General features: G+C 33.7%; 2 protein-coding genes and 1 pseudogene across 2 annotated transcripts; 1 reads left to right on the top strand and 2 right to left on the bottom strand.

The window, feature by feature from the left end:
• Positions 1-145: 145 nt before the first annotated feature.
• On the bottom strand, positions 146-5,437 carry LOC143539058 (pectinesterase-like). The gene is made up of 4 exons (XM_077032474.1): positions 4,749-5,437; positions 3,727-4,165; positions 1,035-1,331; positions 146-732 (listed from the first exon to the last, which is right to left on the bottom strand). Exons 1-4 carry the CDS (start codon positions 5,340-5,342, stop codon positions 314-316), a joined length of 1,749 nt encoding a protein of 582 aa, XP_076888589.1. The 5' UTR covers positions 5,343-5,437; the 3' UTR covers positions 146-313.
• Positions 5,438-13,608: 8,171 nt separating this feature from the next.
• Positions 13,609-16,724, bottom strand: LOC143539043 (large ribosomal subunit protein eL18x). The gene is made up of 4 exons (XM_077032463.1): positions 16,592-16,724; positions 16,382-16,510; positions 15,325-15,507; positions 13,609-13,874 (listed from the first exon to the last, which is right to left on the bottom strand). Exons 1-4 carry the CDS (start codon positions 16,682-16,684, stop codon positions 13,716-13,718), a joined length of 564 nt encoding a protein of 187 aa, XP_076888578.1. The 5' UTR covers positions 16,685-16,724; the 3' UTR covers positions 13,609-13,715.
• Positions 16,725-21,440: 4,716 nt separating this feature from the next.
• Positions 21,441-24,013, top strand: LOC143539057 (exocyst complex component SEC15B pseudogene; annotated as a pseudogene).
• Positions 24,014-25,291: the final 1,278 nt, after the last annotated feature.

Raw genomic sequence — 25,291 nt, 5'->3', positions numbered from 1 at the left:
CATGTAGATGTATCGTGTCATTGATGCTATAATGACATGCAGTTAAAGTCAATTATCATAAATCTTTGAACACTTGCAACAATTTAAATGTATATAAAATGATAATTAGAACAAAGAGCAGAAGTTGACTTTAATTAGAACAAAGAGCAGAAGTTGACTTTTATAAATAAGAATCATTAATTTTTCAGCAATTCTGCAACAATAAATTATCAAAGCAATTATGTGGAAATATAAAAAATATAAATTTTGTTCATCTAAAATCCTAAACCTTAAACCACAAATAACCATCAACTACCAGTCTACCATACAAACTTCAGCTAGAAACAGTTAAATTTTGTTGAAGATCAAGATAGTAAGGAACACTAGTCCCATTCAACCATTCTCCACCCTGAATAAAGTTCCCAACGGTAAACGGACTCGCCTCTGTCTCATTCAAAACCGGTTTGTATCCCGGCCACGTGACCCTAGCACTTGTGTTTGAACCCGGCCCTCTGTTCATATACTCCCCATAATAAAGCGTACTTAACGCAAAGTCACCGTCCCACTCCAACCAACCAGCCGGTTCAATCAAATCTCCGATATACGACCGTAGAATCACAGTTCTTGAATACTGCTTCCATGGCCTCCCGAGGTAGGACTTGAACATGGACTGGTTAGGTATAAGCTCTGATCCGGCTGCAATTTTGCACTCTAGTATCGAAATTCCGGTGTTTTGATTCGGATCGTCTCTACCTGTGATTTGGGAAAGATTCAAATGATTTCATCAACTAACTAAAATAGAATCTGTTAACTAACCAACAACTATTTGACTTTCTAACTAAATACATTAAGGGTAAAGTAGTAAAAAAACCAATCTTTGACTTGATTAACTGCAGGGCCGGCTCGGAGGAGGCGCAAGGTGGGCCCAGGCCCAAAAGATAATATTTTTAAAATATATTTTATGATTTTTCTATATGTTTTAAATAAAAAACTATATTAAGGGTCAAATTTTTCTAGGATTTTCGGGGACGTCCCTGGATTAAAGTCAACAATACCTTGAGCGGTGAACATGTTCTTTTGGTTTGCATCAGGCTGGCGGGCATAGAAGTTAGATTTTTGAAACACGACGGCTGCATTGCCAAAGACGAAATCAACGGTGCCATAAATGTCACATTCACGGTAGAATTGGCGGAGAGTGTGAACATAGAGAGTGTCTTGGTAGCCAATGAAGCTGCATTGGTAGAACACAGAGAAATCGGAGCTGCTCCTTAATGCAACTGCTTGATGCTTACTGGGGCCCGCGTAGTTTTCGATTGTTATACCTTTCATTATAAAATTTGGACCTGAAACAACTGTAAGCAGTAAACATAGTTAATTAGATGAGTGTTTGGGAATGAGCTATAACATAGATTCTGGTCTAAACAACCCGGGTTCTTCGTGAACCACTAGAGATTGTCTTGCTAAAAGTGTGAATGGAACTCGATCCTAAGCTAAAGCCTGTTTAATAAACGTGCGAAATTTTATATAATGACCTTGACTAGTCTTGTGAGTTTAAACGAGCCCCTATTATTTAAATAGATATATACAAAAAGGTACTTTAATAATATATTATACTCATGTATAAACTGTAATTACATATGTATTTCAACTATACATGTAGATCAATAAAATAAGTGATACATACTAATAAATAACTCGTTTCTTTAGAGTAACCATATATATTTTAGGAATAGTATTTGGATTGGTTTCATTTTGTTTAGTATATAATATATTGATGATTAGATAATCAGATTTATGAGTGTCTAAAATCTGATTTGAAGATTTATGTAACAAAATAATCAGAATAAGATAACCTTATGATCAACTTAAATAAATAAAAATTGAGTAAATCTAATTAACTTTGAATATTATACAAAACAAGTTCGTATAAATCATATCTAATACTTTTTTTAAAATATTGTTTTTTAAGATTACTTTACAATTATGTAACGTTAGGTAAGTGCATTTAGATGAAAACAGGGACCATAGGTTTAAAAACAAATACACCGACAAAGAGGTTTAACAGTACATGATGCTCATGCATGCCTTTTTCCGTGACCTACGGACCAACTACCTGCCATTTCCTATGGATCCAACATATATATTTTTTAAATAAAAAAACATTTTTTGTCAGTCCAACATCGGATTGACTTGTTTTATTAATCCTTATTGGGCTCGTTCATGTAGCTTCACTTCCGAATCGTCACGTTTCTTGTAAGAATCATATTATTTAATAAGTTATTTATTGGTTAAATAATATACATGTTGATGGATCATAGATCAATAGTATCAGCTTCTTGTCTTCTTCTCAATAGAACCATCATTTAAATTTATATTTTTACCTAGGGCTGTTCAAAGAGTAAGACCCTACCCTTTTACCTAATACCCTACTCGGACCCTTTACCCTTTTAGGAAGAAACGTGGACCCTAGACCCTACCCTCTAAACAATAAAAGGGTCGGGTATAAATAAAGGTTTTAAGGGTCCAACCATTTACCCTTTAAGGCTGCATTTACTAGTTGCATATCTCATATATGACTTTAAAATATGAATCCTAGAACAATTATACTTTCATTTAATAACATAGTAAAGTATAACTTTGAAAGTTAATCATCCATTTAAACTGAAATATTAACATTTACAAATTTCATGTAGAGAATAATTCAATGATTCCCATATATATGTTTCTAATTAGTAGGTATGGCCCTTTATTTTTATTTTTCGTAGTAATTGGGAAATTTCGGATAAACCTCATATGAAATATATATCTCTCCTAAATTTCAGATTAATCGCGAATCTCATACATATCTACCTAGAAACTAATAAACGGGTAAAGGGTTTGAAAAGGGTCGGACCCTTGAAACCCTTTTACCCTTTAAGGTGAATTTTAAATACCCATTACCCGACCCATATTATAATTCGGGTCTAATTAAGAGTTTTACGAGTCAGGTAACCGGGTTTCAAGGGTCCGACCCTTATCTTGCTCACCCCTATTTTTACCCTAAAGTACTTATTAAATAAAGACACACACACTTTAAGAATAATTATAGTTTTATGATATCATTTTTCTCAAACCAAGAACACTAATATTAAATATACTGTCTTAAATTCATATTTACTAACTTTATTAAATGTAATTTTATATTTTCAAACCCAAAAAATTAGAAATAGATAATACTTACTAAAATACTTACACTTCATCTCTATTTAACCTAATAGTAATTTTACTACTACACTTTTAGTAATGTGAGAAATTAGGTCAGTCATGAATATTTATATTTCAAACCAGACAATTTCTTAAAATATAAAAACAAAAATGATAAGAAAAAAAGATAATAATGTGCCAATTTAGTGTAATGGTTATAAATTTGAGTCATTCCAAATAATACTAACAAACTCTTATATCCCATAACAACATTAAATTAACTTTTTTCATCACTTTCATAAACGTAAAGCAACAAAATTTCCAAAATAAGTATTGTTAAATACTTACTTACCCTAATAAAAAAATAAATAACAAATATATTTTATTTCCTTACCTAGTTTCCAACTGTACTCCTTTTTTAGATATACTTATGTTCCTATCTAAAAATAGAAACGATAATAACGTGTCATATCCATATCACAATTTTTTACCCACTAAACGTTACTTCCAATTAATATCGAATCACATAAAATAAATAGTACTAATAGTACTAGTGTTACTTACTCACGGTGGCGGATCGGAATGTAGTCCACCCGTCGATCACATTCCGGTTGCCTTTAATCAACGTTTTCCCGATCCCATCGCCTACGAACATCAAGTTCTTCTTCTTGTTAATCACTTCCACATACTCATAATACGCGCCCGCTTTAATATAAATCACGAATCTTGTCGCACTTGAGTTTGGTGCCACATTTAATGCTTCATTGATTGTTGTAAAATTGCCACTTCCGTCTTTGGCAACAACCAAATCGTACTTAGTTTCGTTTGTTTGAGTTTGTTGCAACCTCCGGTCCCCAGTTTTCACCCATTTTGGGAACCGGTTGGACGTGTCCAGGAACGAATCTGACTTCGTTCCGTTTATTTTTTTTAGTAATGCGAGTGAAACGCTCACCTGTTTAGATATCCCTTTCAATGCCTTTCGGAAACTCCGACTTATTTTTACCTATTAGACACAAATGTAATTTATAAATGTTAGAGGTAGCTTTGTGTAACAATAATTACAAAATATTTATATTTAGACACTTATTATGTAACAATAATTACAAAATATATATATTTACACACTTAACATTAGTAGAGGTGAACATTAATCGAAACACTAACCAAAAATCAACGAAACCAAACTGAAATTAACCAAAAACAAATAAATCAGAGATCATATATCTTTTTTTTTACAATCAGTTAACCAAACAGAACCGAACATAACCATTCATATTTTTATGTATTTCAAACCTTTATACATCCATTTCATGACTTAAATATTTCACGTTTTATGCCTTCATGTAATATATTTATATATACTTTCACTTTATGTATTTATACGTGCATTTCACGTATTTATACATTTCATTTATGTTTAAGCAAAAATTAGCCCAAGGTTGGGTTGGTTATTAAACTGAAACTTAAACCGACAAACTAACAGATTAACCAAATAAATGTAAGTTATAGATTAACCGATGATTTTGGTTTCAGTTTAAGCCAAAAACCGAACCAAACTGAACCGCTACTTAAGAGTTTAACCTCACCTGAGACTTGCTGCCTTCAAATCCATCAAGACACGTGTCTTGGTTCGTCATGGCGGCACTAAGCAACGTTCGAAGATCATCATATTTCTTCGCGGGTGACGTGGACAAATCCGAGACAGCGGATTTAAGCTGGGAGACCGTGTCAAGAAACAACGTGTGACAATCCTCGAGCGCACGGATCTCGAGGATTGTAAGGTGGGGAAGCTTCCTCCGAATATTAGTCACATTAAAATCCGTGGTTCGGACATCCGAAATTGTCTCATTAACCGTAGCCGAAATAATATTCGACAACGATGTTGAGGTAAGATCGGGTACGATTCGGGTTAGTGTGGTCACACACAAGTCGTGGTAAAGTGCACCAGTGCATTGTGACACGGCTGCTTTGGTTTGGAGGCGTCTGTGGTGGGTTAAAAGTTGCGGGGTGTGTTTTGGAGAAAGTGAATGTGTAGGGGTGTGGTGTGGAAATATGGAGAATGAAGAAATGAAGAGTGTGAGTAAGAGGAGGGCTGAAAGTGGCATAATGAGAAAGATAATACGACGGCGTTTTGGGGTTTGAGAAGTGAGATTGATGATAATATTATTATTGGTGTGCATGTTGGTAGATGTGAGAGGTGTAAATGAAATGTGAGAGAATATGGAGATTGGATGTTTATTTATATAGGGGTTGAGTTATTACATGTACTTACACTGTTACACACACCCTACTCCGCCGTTGCATTTAAAATGCAATTATTTTGTATGATAAATAAATATATAATTACATAATAAATATTTTTATATGCATGATGATGATAAAATAAGAAAGTAGTATATACATACGAATAATGATTTGTACAAACAAAATGGTTTAGTAATATACTAAGCAACACTAGTTTGAGTTTTATAACCATGATTCGAAACTAGTCAGGTGTAATTGGGGTTCCAAAGAATATGTATCATGAACTTTTTATTCCGGTTAGAAGGTATTAAGTATGGGCGTCAATTTTTGACATGTGACTATGTGAGAAAACGATACAAAGATAATCAACCTTTGTTGGTCAGCATATGCATTTCGGGTTTGAGTTGACACGTTATTCCTTTTTTAGGTTTTAACTTTCAATTTTTTTTTTCTTTTTCTTTTTTCTTGCTGGAAACAACCCTTCAATTATTTTTCCAATTACTATAAACGAATTGATTTACTATAAAATAGTTTTATTTAATTTAAATTGGTTTTCGGTTTGCTATAAATGGATTTATTTATTATTATTATTATCAAAGTTGTTATTCTTTCCCTTCCAAAGTTTGTTGAGTAAATTCAAAAATAAAAATCATGTACGGTTTTGCAATAGGGATGGGAAAAGTGATGTTATCATCAACTTTGGAAATAAATCAATTCATTTTAGCAAACTCTATAATTAAAATTAAATACGATGATATATATATAAGGATCCTAAGAGAAACCTTTACAAATTGAGAACTTTGAGAACCATTTTGGACCACTAAAAACACATTTAAAAAAATATTTAGAAAATCATAAAACAAAAAATAATAAAAATTTTAGAAAAGTAAAAAACCAAAATTCTTATATTTCATTCCGGTTTCATTAAAAAAATAAAAAGAAAATAAAAAAACGTCGTATTATATACATATGTATAATTTTTTATATAATCTTTAGTTACATAATATACACATATGTACAATATCATTTATCTTAAATTATACACATGTGTACAAAAAAACATGTAAATGTACATATATGTATATATTATACATATGTGTATATAATTTAGCTAAACCGAGTATTTTTTTATTTTTTTATGAAACCGGGATGATAAAATAAGAATTTTGGTTTTTTAACATTTTTTATTTTTGTGTATTTTTTTATTTTATGATTTTTTTTATTTTTGGGTCTTTTTAGTCCAAAATGGTTCTCATAGTTCTCAATTTTAAAAAAGTTCTCTCATGATCCTATATATATATATATATATATATATATATATATATTCATTCCAGTGTAAGTTATCTTGGATTTAGATGAACGGTTTACATTCGCGTTAAACAAGCCATGTATATACGTCCGGATTTGAATTGAAGTCTTTTAACACAATTAGAAATATGAATCATGTTCAAGTTATAAAATTCGGCTACTTAACCTAAGAACCTGATGCAATTGACACACACCTAAATTATTTTACTTTTATATTATTTTATCTCTTAATATTAATTTGATATATAGGCTAAATATCAAATTAATATTAAGAGACAAAAGTAATATAATAGTAAAATAATATATTACATGCAGTGACAAAGACACGGAAGTTATCCTGTATTAGAACTACTTTTATTAATAAACATTGATTATTCATTTATAATAATACTTTAATTTTTTTTTAATAATACTTTAATAATTACGTTTTTAAACTGTATATTTATAATATTAGAATATTTATATAAATGTTTAATAATATAACTTTATTAGCAAACAAATAAAAGATCAAAATGAATTGTTGTTTTAAGAAATTGTACCAATAAATTTGTGACAAGTTAGCATAAAAAAAATACAAAAAGGCATCCAAAGTCAAAGATGGACGACCTCGGCAATTTTTAATCGTCCTAAACTCCTAGTCTATCTTGGCAATTTTTAATCGTCCTAAACTCCTAGTCTATCTTGGCAATTTTCGGGTGTCATAAACTCCTATCATACTAGGTAGTTAGTTATATATGCAACATGTGTAATTGGAGATTGGAAATCACACACATTTTAGTAGGTATTTAGTTCATAACATTACATTACAAATTAGAAATTTATAATTTAAATAAAACTTGAAAGTATGGTGATCAATAGACTTGTTAATGAATGGATATGAATTTGGGGGGTTTGGCTTATAGTGTAGTTACACAAATGAGACAACTTGAACCCAAACCGGAAATTAGTCTCAATAGTTTAACGTTTTGAGCTGCGTATCTAAAACTCAAGCTCAATTCACAAATAATATAAACTTAACTAAATTTATTCGTAAATAATTTTATTGTATGATTATGTATCAAATTATATAAATGCTACTACATAAAATATAAGAAATAGACTCGTTTAGACTCTTATCATACCTAAGTTCAATGTATGACACATTAGCTACAAAACATGCATAGACAAAACGTACTTGTATTCATTTATAGTATTCTTTTTGTATCGTAAACTATACGAGTGTTGTTGTACCAAGACCTTGATGAATCGAACTGATTTCAACTGAACAATAATATCGGTACTAGGAATCCGTAATATCTGAATTGCTACTAGTATTCTTTTTATGACTTTCGATCCATTTAAAACACATGTCGGAATCCAAAACTTTTGTACATGCATCACTTGATTCTTTTTTAGGTTTTATGTTACGAATGGTATAACTAGTGCGGGTATCATATCATAACCAACCAACTAATTATGACAGAATTATCGCCACACCACTGGGGAGAATCCTACTAGTTATTACCTTTTAATCCATATGTATCTCCTTTGGTTTTAATTAATAACAACGTTTTAGTGAACAATTTCATTTAATATTAACTTGGGGGTCTACATCTAGAACAAGTATCTATTTAATAAAGCACAATATTAATGTAATTTCAAAATTAATGCTGTGCTGTCATGAAATATAATACCGTTAAGAACACTTAAGACATAATGTAATTTCAAAATTTTATATTAATAATATATATGAAGGTAATTATGTATGCGTGTAAGACTTGAGGGGATCATGCACATGCAAAACTGAAAACGCGTTGCGTTGAGTTGAGTTCTGAGGGAGGTTAGACTTGTTACATTTAAATGTCAAACACAATATTAAATAAACTTTTTTATTTTTATTTTTATTTTTATTTTTTTATTATCAGAAGGGTGTTAACTTACTACTTACTTCATACTTGAATGTCTTCAATTTATTCTTAACAGTTTGTGTACTTCATCTATTTTTATTCATTATAATAATATCTACTTGTTGTTTTTCCAAAGGCTTGTGTTATACATACACCAGGTAGGTTATTCATACACCAAGAGAGCCTATACGAGTCGTATAGGGTCTATACGACTCGTATAGGTGCATCGTCAAGTCATTTTTAATCAGAAAGTGTCAGGTTTTTATTCCTTTGTATCGTATAGATCCTATACGGCTCGTATAGGGGCTATACGAGTTGTATAGCCCCTATACGAGCCGTATAGGGCTATACGACGCATATAGGGTCTGTTTGACTCGTATAGTTTTTTTTAACTTTAAAATTACAAATATTAAAAATAACATCCGAGTTGGTTAGAAACTAGAAACACGTAATTCGAAAGTAAATATTTTGCTCCATACATAACAACCTATGTACAACATGAGTGTTTCGGGATAATGACTTTTTAGATGTGTTAATGCAATCTATTTTGCAAAAGAACCTCCATGTTTCTTACAAAGCAACACACAAATCATATATGGTTGGAGAAAAAAAAAGTTGATATCTGGTCTATACGGGTCGTATACCACCTATACGAGTCGTATAGACCTATACGAGCCGTATAGACCAGAAAATAATTATAAATCTTTGGTCAAAGTACATGCTGACATGCTGTATATATGAGTCGTATAGACCCTATATGGCTCGTATAGGTCAAACGAGTTACGTGGGCTAGAAAAATCTGTACAGCTCGTATAGGGTCTATACGGCTCGTATAGACTGCAAAAAACTGTCACACTGTCACCTTCCTACGCATGTCAATAAATTATGGCTATACGACTCGTATAGGCCCTATACGAGCCGTATAGCCTTATTCACACACCATGAGGCTGGTGTTTGTATATAACCACCATTACTACTTGTAATATGTTACGAGGTACCGAAATTAATTGGGTCAGTCTGTACACATTGACCATTTTTTTTATCTAATAACGGTAAAATAATAAAAGCAATAATAAAATTAAAATAAAGGAAAATTATTCGAGTTCAAAACACAAGAACTGGGAGGGTGGAACGGGTCTTGCTAAGCTTGGATTTTCGGATCTCGAAACGAGTAATGACCCGGAAAATATGATATCACTCTCAATAGTTTTATTGATATACACAAAAACAATTGCATTAGAAAATTAAAAATATAATATAGTTTTATATTCATGGTTATACATTAATGGTCGATGTGGTTTGCTCATCCTATGCAACAAAAGAAACGGTCATTATGTTGTTCATTTATAACTTATAAAAAATAGAAAATTATATAAAACTTCGATTGTGATGAATTCATTTATAACTTATAAAAAATAGAAACTGCATAATATATATATTATGCTCGGGTCCTGTACAAATAAAACTAATATATAATCAATAACAGGACGTTAAGTGTGATAATCATACAAAATATTAAAATAGTTGAGCTCAAAATCATTGTTAGACATTGTTGTATATAATTTGTAAAGATGTAACATGCTTTGTTTGACTTTTGAAGATGTAGCAAATGTGTATGTTGGGTTTCCTTGTTTAGCTCCATATTCCATTCATACTTTTATTTTGATCTATGACTTGTCATATAAAAAGCTTTAAATTATTATAAAAGCTATGGTATAGTAAAATTAAATAACTTATTATAGTTGGGTCGAATTTAATGACGGTGATGGGAGTGGACAGAAGAAAGAGTACTAAAAGAGGAAATATATTGAAAGCTTGCACTAAATAGTTGATATAAAAAATGGATTGGATAACCGTACACATCAATAAATAGACAAGCGATTTAAGTAACTTGTAACTTAATTGGGGGATACTAAAATTAGCATGACCCTATATAATCATAACAATTTACCATTGTGTATAAAAGAGTAAATTACTATTTTGGTTCATGCAATTAGGCATGCTTACCATTTCAATTCAAAAAGAAAAATTTGGTCATTAATAATTATAACCATTTCACTCCCCGATACTTACCCAGTTTCCGTTTATTATAAAGTATGATCACAACCCATCACATGAGGGGCATTTTAGTCATTTGTGCATCGATGCTTAAAAAAGAACGTCTTACAACTTCCTAAACAGGTAAAAAGCAAGATGATCCACCTTGCTTGGTATGGTATTGGGAGGTAGCCAAGTTCATAACATCAGTTTCACTAGTACCGTTTTTCTGACTGTTGTAAAGGTTTTTGTGTATGGCGTTAAACTTTGTTACTTTGAACATACCCTTCCACTTCGAGCAGTACGTATTTTGGGTACGATGTTAATCTCGTCGCATTGTCACTTGAACATGTTTCACAATGCAGACCCATAACACAAAGGATTGGGTACTAACTAAAAATAATATTTGGTATTAACACATAAGAGGAAAACCTCGGTCGTAGTACATGGTGGTGTAATGTGGTCTTACCGGATTGTATATTGGTTTCAATTAGGGGTGGCAATCTTGACCAATGGGTTGAATGTGTTGTATTAAAATGTATAAGATGGGTCAGAATGGGTTGAGATTTCAAAACCCCTCACCAAAAAATTCAAAAAAAATAATTAAAAATTTATAACTCAAAATATAAATCATAAACTTAAAAAGTAAAAATATCAAAAAGTTTCCTCCGTTTTTCTCGTTCCACATAAAAAAACCCGAGAAATGTCAACCTGTTCTGACCCGTTTCAATCATTTTCTTTTTTTAGTTTGGCCCATTCTGACCCATCTTATACATTTTGATACAACACATTCAATCCATGAGTCAAGATTGCCACTCCTAGTTTCAATGATATTCTTTTTAGAACTCCTAGGTGGTACCGGTTGGGTTTTCAGGATGATATAAGATGGTGTTTTATATACTAGTTTTCGGTTGGGTTTGGTTTCAAAACTAATGACAGGTTCATATCAGGGCCGTCCCTAGGGGGGTTGGGTGGTCAACGGCCTCCGGCCCGACACTCCGCTAGACTCAAAACTTTTGTTTTAAAAAAAAAGATATAGATATATTTAAGTTTTATGAAAAAACAATATATATGTTTAGTGTTTAAACTCAATCATAACCAAGTAGCTTATTTAAAAGAGGCAATTTTATAAAATAATAACCAAGTTTCAAAAGTGTTTCAATTTGCCACCCAAATTTAAAAAGTGTTCCAGTTAAGTCACTCAACTTTCATATTTTATTAAATTAAATGTTTTAACGTGATTTTTTAGTGTTTTTTTTGTTTCATATAACGAATCTTTTTATCTTTTATTTATATGTTGGTGTTTGGTGGCGACATGGATTATATATATTATTTTTGAATTTTAATATAATTAATGTTTTTTAATTTTTTTTAAATATAACGACATATATTGCAAATTCCGACCCCCACATCCTATCCTCCATTTCTTTCTTGACGCACAAAAAAATCGGTGACTCGAATTGAAGATTTAGTAACCCGATTTGAGAAAAATATACATGAGTGACATAATTGAACACTTTTAAAAGTTTGTTACGAAGTACTATTCTATGAGATATTCCCTATTTAAAAATTAATTTTTAAACCCACCAAAATACTCCTTTTACTTAAGATCCAAAATATTTTTTGTCTTTGGCCCATAAATATTTTACAATTCTCGAAGAAGGCTCTGGCTCAGATGTTGAGTATCGGAAGGTATAGATTACAACCGGCAAATGACAATCGAGCAGTGAAAATAACGGATTGAATTGCAAGCAATATTCTTGCAATAGATCAAGTCGGAAAATTTTGTAGAAAAAGTTTGAATTGTTTGTAAAGAATGGCAGTGGGTTATCACGTGAAAAGGAGATTATTACGATAGTTAAACAAATTTACTCACAAACAACTCTCAAGCAAACCTTACAGTCTACTTCACCCAGCCAAGCGTTGCGTCACTGCTAACCACCGCTAGACGTGCACAAAATAACCCGTTCCGGAACCGACCCGGAACCGGTTCTAACCCATACCCGGAACCGGTTCCTGACCGGGTATAGTATTTCTCCTCGGAGCCGGTTCCGGAACCGGAACCGACCCGGAACCGGTGGAAAAAACCCGGAGGAACCGGTCAAAAACCCGAAAAAAACCCGGGGGAACCGGTCAAAACCCGATCAAATACCCGACTATACCCGGAACCGGTTCCTACCCGAACCTGGTTTGACTTTTGTTGACCATACCCGGAACCGGTTCCTACCCGGTTCCGGGTTTTTTAAATACCCGATTTTGTTGCACGTCTAACCACCGCTCACTCAATCGTTACACATTGCTCGCGTGCATCTCGCCAACCACAACACTCACGTATGTAGAAGTACATGTGAGATAGAAACAAGGTATATGATATTTGTTTGCAAAAACCAGTTAACCTTATTTTTTTAATTTGATTTGATTTACAATATGCACAGGTTTTTAACAAAAATACACCCATTGGTTGACCAAATAGATAGTGAAGTATTATCATAAAGAAATGGTTTAAAAGTCGATACTGCTCTATTGCTTATTAATTTAATAAAAGGTTAAAGCCATTTTACTCTTATTAAAAGAAATAAATTGATTATTAAACGGTAAAATCAGTAAACTATATACTCTTAGATCTTACTAAAGAATACTCAAAACGATTGAAAATATTTAAACTTATTATTTTTTTAAAGTAGCAGAGCTTTTATAATAAAAAGATCCGACTCTTGAACAAGTCATACCCAAGAATGGGTCAAACAAGATCAAAGGAATCTTTGTAAAAACAACACATGTTCATGATACATCAAACTCGACCACGTCAATCACATTTTGCATAGGAAATTCACATTCACATTTTAGTTTGGTCCTACCACATTTGTTCTTTAATATTGTCTGTTTTTTTAGTATGTTTTGTTTTTGGAAAAAGAAAACAAATAATTATCTTAAAACAACATCCAAAAAGATAAAAGGAAATTTAAAGGATTCAAAACACCAAACAGTACCAAATAAGATGCCTAAAAACATAAAAATAACAATATTAAAAGTATAAAAGTTTGACATGAATTTAAGGGGTACCACTTCAGTAAGAAGTTAGTTTCTGAAGCCTCTGCTGTTTCTTCTTCCTCTCGCCTTCTCAAACTTCCTTCCCTTGGATCGCACATATGGCTTGGTGTGACTGTGCGGCACACCTGGCCCTGGTCCGAAGTGCTTAACGGCTTCACGTGAGTTCTTTGGACCTCTTACCAAAACCTGCATCAACCATCAATCCAATTAATAATCTCAATTCTAAAGATATTGCTTAATAACTAAAATTTTCACAAACATGTCCAATCTAGCATGAGTGGGCTCTTTTGGGCGAAAAAGAATGAATTAAAATGAGGCACAAACTTAAGTTTCTTGAGCTGAAAAAATGAACTTGTCACGACATGCAAACCAATTTAACTAAAGATCAAAAGCGAACCATGCCTGCCACTAGTTCTAATGTTAGGTCAGATTCCAGCAAAACAGAAAAACAAGATAATAAACAACATATGTACGCATGGTGTTGTGATACGGCCAATCAATGGAAATTATACTATAAAAAGTTTCAAGCTTTATAAACCAAAAGATTTCCTAAACAACAGAAATTAGTCAAGATGCAAATAATCCAAGCTGGCTGATGAGCTACTCAAAATCGGCTCGTTAAAAGCTCATATTGATCAGAGCTATTTTAAAAAGCTAATAATTAATGAGCCAAGCTTAAGCAAACTCTAAACAAGCCTGTTATTTAAATATTTGTAATTTAGTGTATTAATATTATAAATATATAAATATATATAGAAAATGATTCAAATAAAAACAATTGTTTTGTGAGAAAGCACACCACTAAAATAGAACAATGTACCATGTAAATAGAACACTATAAAGTTTTTGGAAACGACCAGATCCTAGATCCAATGGCCTAGATATATTCTTATTTTTCTCACAAAACTATTGTTTGTTACATTAACCCGTATTTATATAATACTAAGATATAATATATAAAAAAGTATAATAAAATTAATTAAATAATATAAACTATATCAAAAATTAAAAAATTTTAAAACTGTATATAAACTAAATAATAAACTAGCTTAACTAAAGCTTGAAAAACAACTCACAACCATAGCTCGAAACGAGCCAAGTTGGGTTCATGCTGACTCATTTACACCCTAAAAACAGCAACTTAAGTGCCCGTCAAACGTTTTAAATAGATAGATATACACGGACTTAACTTTTCAACATTCCAATATAAACGTAAAATGCAAACCGAGTCACAAGCAAACATAATTATTTATTTAGCTGATGAGAATATTTGACAAATCAAAGCAAATCCACTCACAGACCAAAAAATATTTTAATTTGAATGCAACTCAGTTTTCATTAGAATTAATATCGTAATGCTGGCAAAAAACCGCGTATTTAAGTTTTTAAAAAGATTATCAAGCAGAAGTTATTAGAGAAAAGCCAAATAAAATGAGAAATAAAATAGATTCAAAAAAATCAAATTCAAAAATTATTGACAAAACTTACATATTACTTGTTACATATGACACTAAAACAGAAAGGCATAACCTTATACATGCATCTGAGCTAACAAAGCGAGTATCTATGCTAATAAACTTACGTAAACTGGTATCAACTACAAAAATGAGAATTACGTATATAAAAAACAGCATACCGTGTTCTGTCCAAGTGGAGCTCTAAGAGCCAGCTGGTCAAATGTCAAACATTCTCCACCAGCTTTCTCAATCCTTGCCCTAGCAGTCTCTGTAAACCTAAGAGCAGTTACCTTCATGCAAGGAATCTCATGAACCCGAACATCATCTGTAACCGTTCCAACCACCACAGCAATCTTGTCATCCTATTTTCATAAACACCAAACAAACTTTTAAAAAACTATACAGCATAACTAGAGCTGTAATCAAAAGAAACGTTCTGTGAACTGTTTGTAAACTGTGGGCGAGAAGTTTGTTCGTTTAATAAATGAACGAACATGAACAAGAAATTCATTCAATTAACTAGATGAACAAACATGAACAAATAAAGAATTCGTCCAATTAACTGAATAAACGAACACGAACAAACAAAGAATTCGTTTAATGAACTTAATGAACAAACACGACAAACAAAGTATTCATTCAATTAACTAAACAAACGAACACAAACAAAGGTCATGTTCGTTAAATTGTATTCGCAAATGTTTGATAACATCCTACCGATTACCCGTTAATGTTAGTTCATTTATTTATGTTTGTTCATTAAAGAATTTTAGAAATGACTTATTTGTACTTACCATACAGATATAAACAATATTATAAACTATAACTCGCATAAATTATAAAATATATGTATATATATGAATATTATGTGATTAATTTATGTGTAAAATTAATATATGAATATATTAAATAGAACACCAACACAAACTAGGTAGCCAAAACAACGCGTTGACACCGACCACTCTCAATTAGCCAAATCAACTAAAACATTGTTTGTGTTCATTTGTGTCAATTCCTTAACGAACGAACACAAACAAATAGTTTCATTCGGTTAGTTGTTCGGAAACTGTCCATTTATCCGATAGTGTTCCGTTCGGTTCGTTTGCAGCCCTAATCATAACAATATATGCTTCTTACTTCTCACTACTTTTAATGCTAAAACTTGTAACAAATAACAACACACTAAACACATTTAAGTAGTTATTATTGAGTAACTGAATTGAAATAGTCAAATACCTTGCCAGACATGTATCGAATCAACCGAGACAGAGAAATCGGGGGCTTATTAACTTTGCTCATAAACAACCGCTTCAAAATCACAGCATTGAAATTGCTTCCAGTTCTCCTAACTAAAAACCTATAAAGCTACACACAAACAAAATGCATGATTAATTCCATTCAATTGAACAAAAGTTAAAAGCTAACAATAATTATTAATATTAATACCTTGACGAGAAGCTTGAGGTAAATATCATCAGACCTAGGGGCGGTTCTCTTGGTCCGCTTGCTCTTTCCACCTGCAACAAGATCTATACCCATGGCGACGGCTGGCGCTGGTACCTGTGAAGAAAATAATAATAATAATAATAATAATAATAATGGTTAGGGTTTATGAAGACTTTTAACGGAGAATTTGTACGTCTGTGAACAGAGCACAGGCCCAGTGGTGGGCTGGTTTTAGCCTGTTTTAGGTAGCGACTAAGCCCATTGCAAAAACTAGTAGTTAGAGACTAAGAGCCGTAGAGGTGCATAAATCGGGTTTTTCAAATACCTGGTTCCAGGTATTACCGGGAATAAATAGATCGGGTATTTACAATACATGAGTCGGGTCCGGATATTGTCTCTAAACATCATACCCTATGGATTCGGGTCTGGTATAGAACCGGATATTATAAAACTGGGTATTTGAATACCATATTTTCAGGTATTGAAAAAAAAACTATTTTCTGGTTTTTATCCGGGTATTTTCGGGTATGGATTGGATTTTTTAAGGGGTTGCACTTTTTAGAGGTATTTTTCATGTATTTTTCGGATAATTTCGGGCATATATCGAGTATTTGAAAAAACCCGGTTTCAGGTATTGGAAAAAGCCGGTTTTGATTATGGAACCGGTTCTGACTTTCGGATATTACCGGGTACAAATCTGGTCAGGCTCAGGTACGGGTTTTGGTACTGAAATGCATACTTTATCTGTACCCTACGAGTAGGGTCGGGTACGGGTTCGGGTATTAAAATCACGGGTATAAAAAAACCCGGTTCTGAGTTTTTTCGAGTCCGGTTCCGGGTTCAAGTTTTTTATGCACCTCTAGTTATTGTATAAGGTGTGTTTTTAGGTCCGTGTCTTCGTATTAATTTATTGTTTTTAAATATATAGTGTTATCTTTTATATAAAAAAAACTTTTATGATTGCTACAAACATTTAATAAAGAAATTATACCTCATTAGAAGGATTGAAGTCGGAATTGCTAACTTCCTAAACCATTTAGGGGTGCTATTTAAAACGATCCATTTTTATGATGTAAAAACTATTGACTATTTGCAATGCTAACAAGGCATTCTTCCTATAAATATGTTTAGTAAGCTCATGTTGCCCTAACGCTACCATAATCATTCTTCCCACAAACACCCCTTGATATCTACACAAAATAAAAATAAATAATTATTAAAGTGGCCCACAATAGCCGCATTTCATGTGCCCTTAATGACGTGAGGCTAGTTTGTGAAGTGCATCCTCAAAACTAAAATGGGGTTGCCATTGTGGACATGCAGGTTTAATAACACTTGCGTTGTGGAAACCCTAATGAACAAGTCATGGATGGATTATTTGTATGCATTTGAACGTTTTTCTCATGAAAGAGGATGAGAATAATAACAAAAAATCACACCCATAACTTATTGGATATCAAAATGTTTGTTTATATTTGGCCATTAAGTAGAAGGACCAAAGTTCCCGTTAATTACAAACACCACTACACCAGCATATTAGATTATGCATTATATGTTCATTTTAAAATTTGGACCTTATTTGGATATATGACTCCTACTTTATGACGATTTGCTATATGAGTTTTTATCCTTGTTTGTACTTGTAGTGCAACAACTTGTGACAGAAATTGTGGCATTTTCCAACACCTTACACCAACTAAGAAAATGATATTGATCCGAGTTCAATGGTGTGGTGTGTATGAAATTCGATTTTGCTTTGGAGCCTCGGCATAAAACCGTTGATCTAATCGTTTTGGAAGATATTAATGAATACTAATGTATGGTTGATAGGGAGAATGGAAGATAATGGTCAAGATGGTGATGATCTAGTTTTTGTAGGTGATGATACATGGATTGGAGTAAGTAGATACTTGGTGGGGCAAATGAGCATATTTACAACACTAAATGTAACACCTAAGTTAAGTTTGAAAGTTTGTTTATTGTATTTTTTTGTGCAAAAAAACAGTCCCAAAAAAGAATTTCTTTGGATTCCTACGATGACTTACGCATACAACATTAATAATCTGTGTATAGACGACAAATTTCCACCAACTTTATATGCCTCTATAGCGCATTAAAAACTTTAGCTTAAAGGCATTCCATAGTAATGTGATTTAGGCTTAAAAACTTGTATGTTGATGTCCATCCCGAGAGCTTAAGCTTCCACAATGTGGTTCCGCGTAATTTGGTGCCTCACCGGTGGCGGATCCAGGAAATTTTCTTACAGGGTCGAAAATTTTTTTGGTCGATACTCGGTAATTATCGATATATAATTTTTTCGGTTTGGTTGGACGTTCGGGTCGAATAAGAAATAAAGTACGTGAAATGTCATTAAAAATGCATATTTAAAATACAGTATATCTAAAGTTGCTATTTATGGGTTTTCAAATTTTGATATATAGCCATAACATCATCTAGTTTGACATCCTAAGCAAGTTTTTTTCAATGAAACAAATACAAGTGTTATTTAACTTTTCATCACACATCCGCTAACCTAACCTAACAAAGAATCAGTAAAAGGCAAAAAGTCTAGTAGAATAAAAGATGACGTTCGAAAAGAAAGAAAGAATAAAATGTTATTTTAATTATCTTTTTTATCATTAGTAAATATTTAAGGTATGATGCGGTCTTTAACGGAAACCAGTGCAAATTAGTAGTGTGGCTTGTGGTCTAAATAGGTCGAACATGGCCTCTATAATTCTGGGTGGTATGCAAATTGTAGGTGAAAACGCATTTCATGGTAATGGTAATTTTGACTTTGTTCTACTAAATTTGGTGTTAATAAAATATAAGAATGCTTGTTTTATCAGTTAAAAAAATATTTAAGGTTAGTATTTGAAAAATGGTTGTATGTGTAAGACAATTTATTGATTTGAGAAAAGATTGTCTAATAGTTGTTTTTATTACAAAATTATCCATACTACTATAAATGATAAAATATGTCAAAATCTGGTCATCTTCTCCAAAACTAACTCATCAATGGAAAATTTTGCATGCCATTTTAGAACACTTTTCACTCTTTTCTAAGGCCATCTTTCTTGCTTCATTTTTTCAGTATTTCACAGGGGTCAATGTCAAACCTTTTTTTCACAAGGTACGCCGATCCCGGTAGCTGAAGCATAGGTACGTCCCTGTGCCTCACCCAAGGTAAGACAACATTAACACTGATATTAATATTAGTTAAACAATGTTTAAGCAGCTTTAATATCATGGATGTAATGAATATGTTAAACTAGTCAGTTGGATCTTCAACCACAACGTCAATGATCGTTCTTGTTTTCGTACATTCGACTTGCAACAAATCATCATTTTGTGGGCCATTTACCTATGAACACACACACAACACATGTAACCATTAGTATAAGCTAAGAAAGCAAAGAAATAAATAAGAGTTGTATTTCATACGACTAGGCAATCCAGGATATCTAAGTATGTTACGATGAATTTCATATAAGGAGACCATATTGAAAACACATAGGCTTGTGCAAAATAAAATCATGCAGAATAATGAAGAACATAAGCACACGGTATGTCATCCTGATTGCATAGTCGCATAACTTTCTTTAGTGTAAGACAAGTGTTGAATTACCCAACTACATCATGATTGACCACATAGTTGTGTACTTGTGTGACCCATAGACACCCAAATCAGAAGAACACTACACAACTAGGTAAAATCATTTACATACTCATGCTTGGCATTTGTTGCACACACTTTTTTCATTTATCATTTTCAAGATAAATATATTATTTTTTTAATCTAAAAATAAATGCCCCCAACAACTGGATAATGCTAGCTTGTCTCAATCACCAGAATTCTTCCTTGGCATCAAAAGCAAGTCAAATCACTTTCCATAATCTATGTGTGTCCGAGAAAGATTATTCGTTTTCCATAATCCATTTAGAGATCTTCGCTAAATACATCTTAGCTTTTCCGTAAATCTTTCATTTTGGATACATCTTAGCTAAAGACAGTTTTTTTAATCTAAGGGTGCCAATTATAACGGGTTAACATTGAATTGTTTGACATGAATACGACTCACATATTATCCGTGTAAAAACATCCATCATACTTGTACACACTTAAAACCGTCAATTGTGTAATACGCACATGATCTGTTTAACTCATTTATCTAAACGTGTCAAATTGGCTGACAGATAACAACCAAGTTGTAAACAGGTTAACCGGGTTGGTAAGTTATAAAAAATTGGTTAATAGGTCATAAACGTGTCAGTGAGTCTACATTTTTAATTAAACAGGTCGGCAAGTCAATTTGCTTAACAAAATGAGTTAAATACTTCAACCCAAGCATGTCTAGTTTAATTAGACAGGCAAATTATGTCAAACTAAAATATGAAAAATTTCCAGACGTGCCAAAATTTGCAGGTTTTTTTTAATAGAACGATGACTTTTTGTGTTTAGACTACTGCACTCCTAAAATTGGAGAGCCCGTTATCCAATTTGGCCAGACTATATTGTCCTGACCCGGCTCACGCTGGCTTCAAAGTTTGTCTTGGGCGTTTTCCCGAGAAACCACATCGCCGGCTACCACTTGGCAGACGTTGTGCCGCCACAAGAGCATAACTTTCTGTCATAAAGCACGATGAGACAAAGACTCAGCTGGGTTCCAGATTCAATTTAACAACCTCTTAAAGCCTAGTTTAAATCGTCCATTGCCATATCATCAAAATGACACCATAATGACACAAGTAGTAATTGAATTTGGGTATCGTAGAAAATCAAGTCTTTGTAAAAATTGATAATATTATTCTACACTATATTCGTGTAATGAGTGAAAAGTCTTATTTTCAGTTTCCTAATCTGGAGCTGGTCACCTACAGCACACCGTCTACCAAATATCCCACACTTCTTCCGTCTAACGTTTCCAGTTAATAATCATTAACTCCGTTAGTTAGCCCAATCCAATCCAACCACCACCAATGAATCCACCCAAACCCCGCCGTAAACCCACCGCCACCACCACCGCCGAAAACGGCGACTCCGGCGACAAACTCGACCAACTCCTCCTCTCCTCCGCCATCTCCAACGGCGAAGACTTATCCCCATTCATCCGCAAAACCTTCGCCTCCGGCAAACCAGAAACCCTAATCCACCACCTCCGTCACTTCTGCAGATCCAAAGAGTCCGAGATCGAAGACGTCTGCAAAGTCCATTACCAGGACTTCATCATGGCCGTCGATGACCTCCGTTCACTTCTCTCCGGCGTCGAATCGCTTAAATCGTCCATCTCAGACTCCAACCGTCAGTTACAGTCCGTTGCAGGTCCGTTATTAACCTCACTCGATTCGTTTATTGAAGCGAGAAATAAGTGCCAGAATATAGCCTTAGCGATTGACTCTCTTCGGATCTGTATCCGGTTAATGGAGCTTTGCTCACGTGCTAATTATCATTTAGTTAATAATAATTTCTACATGGCGTTGAAATGTGTTGACTCAGTTGAACGAGATTTTATTAATAAGACGCCGTCGTCTACTGTTAGACGGATGTTGGAGAAGAATATACCGGCGATCCGTGCGCAAATTGAGAGGAGGATTAGTAAGGAGTTTGGAGATTGGCTCGTTGAGATCCGGACTGTGAGTCGGAATTTAGGGCAGGTTGCGATTGGACAGGCGTCGGCTGGGAGGCAGCGAGAGGAGGAGTTGAGGATTCGGCAACGGCAAGCGGAGGAGCAGAGTCGGTTGAGTGTGAGAGATACGGTTTATGCGTTGGACGAAGAAGATGATGACGGTTATGTTGCGGGAAGTGATGGTGGTGATGTGTATGATAACGGTGGTGGGAATGCGAGTGCGAATGCGGCACTAGGTTTTGATTTGACTCCGTTGTATAGATCGTATCATATTCACCAGACGTTAGGGCTTGAGGACAGTTTCAAGAAGTATTATTTCGAGAATCGGAAGCTTCAGTTGACTTCGGATTTTCAGGTGTCGTCGATGACGCCGTTTTTGGAGTCGCATCAGACGTTTTTCGCGCAGATCGCGGGGTTTTTCATAGTTGAGGATCGTGTGTTGAGGACGGGTGGTGGGTTGATAACGAAGATGGAAGTGGAAAGTTTGTGGGATACTGCGGTTAATAAGATGTGTTCGGTGTTGGAAGATCAGTTCTTGAGGATGCGAACAGCGAATCATTTGTTGTTGATTAAGGATTATGTGAGTTTGCTTGGTGTTACGCTGCGGAGGTATGGGTACTCGGTTGATGCGTTGCTTGATGTGTTGAACAAGCACAGGGATAAGTACCATGAGTTGTTGTTATCGGATTGTAGGATACAGATTGCTGAAGCGCTTGCTGCTGATAAGTTTGAGCAGATGTGGATGAATAAGGAGTATGAGTATTCGATGAATGTGCTTTCGTTTCAGATACAAACTTCTGATATTGTACCTGCATTTCCTTATGTTGCCCCCTTTTCATCCACGGTGCCTGATTGTTGTAGAATTGTGAGGTCTTTTGTTGAGGATTCGGTTAGTTTCATGTCTCATGGTGGGCAGCTTGATTTCTATGATGTTGTGAAGAAGTACTTAGACCGGCTTTTGACTGAAGTTTTGGATGATGCCCTGCTAAAGCTTATTAGCACTTCAATTAGTGGTGTTAATCAAGCAATGGTTGTTGCTGCTAATATGGCCGTGTTTGAACGAGCCTGTGATTTCTTCTTTCGCCATGCTGCAAAGCTTTCTGGGCTTCCGCTAAGGATGGTGGAAAGAAGCAGGAGACAGTTTCCTCTGACCAAAGCACGTGATGCAGCTGAAGAAATGCTTTCTAGCTTGCTTAAAAAGAAGGTTGATGGTTTTATGACGTTGATTGAGAATGTTAATTGGATGATTGATGAACAGCCTCAGAATGAGAATGAATACGTGAATGAGGTTATTATATTTTTGGAAACTCTTCTTTCTACTGCACAACAGATATTGCCTGGTCAAGTTCTTAAACGAGTATTGCAAGATGTTCTTTCTCACATATCGGAAACAATTGTCAACTTTTTAGCTGGTGAATCTGTGAAAAGGTTTAGTTTTAATGCTGTGATGGGTATTGATGTTGATATCAAAGTGTTGGAATCATTTGCTGAAAACCAAGCTTCTCTTGTATCTGAAGAAGAGGCTCAACAGTTGAAGAAAGCACTTGTTGAGGCAAGGCAGTTGGTTAATTTGCTTCTCAGCAATAACCCAGAAAACTTTTTGAATCCTGTGATCAGGGAGAGAAGCTACAATGCTTTGGATTACAGAAAGGTAGCAATCATTTCAGAGAAACTTAAGGATCCTTCCGAGCGACTATTTGGAACTTTTGGATCAAGAGGTTACAAGCAAAATTCAAAGAAGAAGTCCCTAGACTCTTTAATCAAGAGGCTCAAGGATGTCAACTGAAATTTTCAGGTATTTTTTTCTTGACCTTATTTGAAATAGATATGATCATATTTGCCATTATGTGTCTCCGGTTTGTTGGATCTGTAACTGTATATTTAATTGCTTGAATCTTTTGACTAGCTAACATGCCCTTAGATGTATTAGTCTCATTCTGCATGCTTAGAAAGGATTATATGCTTGTGATGTATGGGTCAGACAAGAGTAATATACAAATCACATTAGGAGGTAATTTAATAATGACGCTGATGATCATCACAAAAGTCTTGTGATGAAGGTTTTTATCCTAACTCTTTGTTAACATTTAACACAGAAAATAAGTCCCAAGATTGATAACTATATATTTATAGTCGTATATATACTTTCATTGTGGTGATTTAGTGGAGTTATATGAAGCGAAAGATTTATAGTCACTACATCAAACTCTTAAATTAGTATTTGAATAGAAACAACTGAAATAACAAAAGTGAATGTTAGGTCATAAATGGACATACTCTTTGGAGTTTTGACCTTTTAGTATTAGAAGTGGACTATTGTTCTGGATGGGAGTTTATTACAGTTGGAACCTTTGAAAAAACAAATTAGTAAAACAATGGACAGAACGGAGTTGGAAATTATAAGCTGATGGTGAATAAAGTTATCACAGAGCTGTGAAAGTTGGTTCATTCACTTCATTGATTTTGCTCCTTGGGTGGTTGCTTTTTGTGAAAGCAATGAAACTGAGACTTAAAAATCACCTGTCCTTGTACATAATTAATGCGTTTAATATGATTACAAAAACCAGATTATTAAAATGTTAATTTGCGTATTTTAATGAAGTTAATTTAACCTGACTTAACTTCATTAAAATACGCAAATTAACATTTTCTGATGACTTCTGAGCCATTCCCTTTGTACTTAAATTTTCTGGCTTTAAATCACTTAGCCTGTTAGAGATAAAACCCAACCACATTAACCACTTGTTGATAAATGGGCCGAGATTGCCACCTCTATCTTCTTTGATATCCCAAATTTCCCCTATGACAGGTGTCTCCACTCAGTATCCTCATAACAACATCTGCCTAATGTCAGTCTCTATCCACGCTAAAACCCTGCCTCAACATCCACAATGGGAGCTTCATTTTCATCATGTATCATACGAGCTTGTTTGTCTTCGAATGCTAAGAACATACATATTTTAGCATCAGTATGAAATTCTCATATATGTCGGATTTTTCTTCTAATTTTATTTACCCAGAAAAATAGGTTGAGTACACATCTCTTTGTTCACTCAATTGGGTGTAGGGGTGT

This window comes from Bidens hawaiensis, unplaced genomic scaffold (assembly GCF_021521415.1).
Source record: "Bidens hawaiensis isolate Kalapana, Puna unplaced genomic scaffold, B.hawaiensis_p1.1 tig00011793_1, whole genome shotgun sequence".
NCBI lineage: Eukaryota > Viridiplantae > Streptophyta > Magnoliopsida > Asterales > Asteraceae > Bidens > Bidens hawaiensis.
This window is presented reverse-complemented; position numbering and strand designations above follow the sequence as displayed.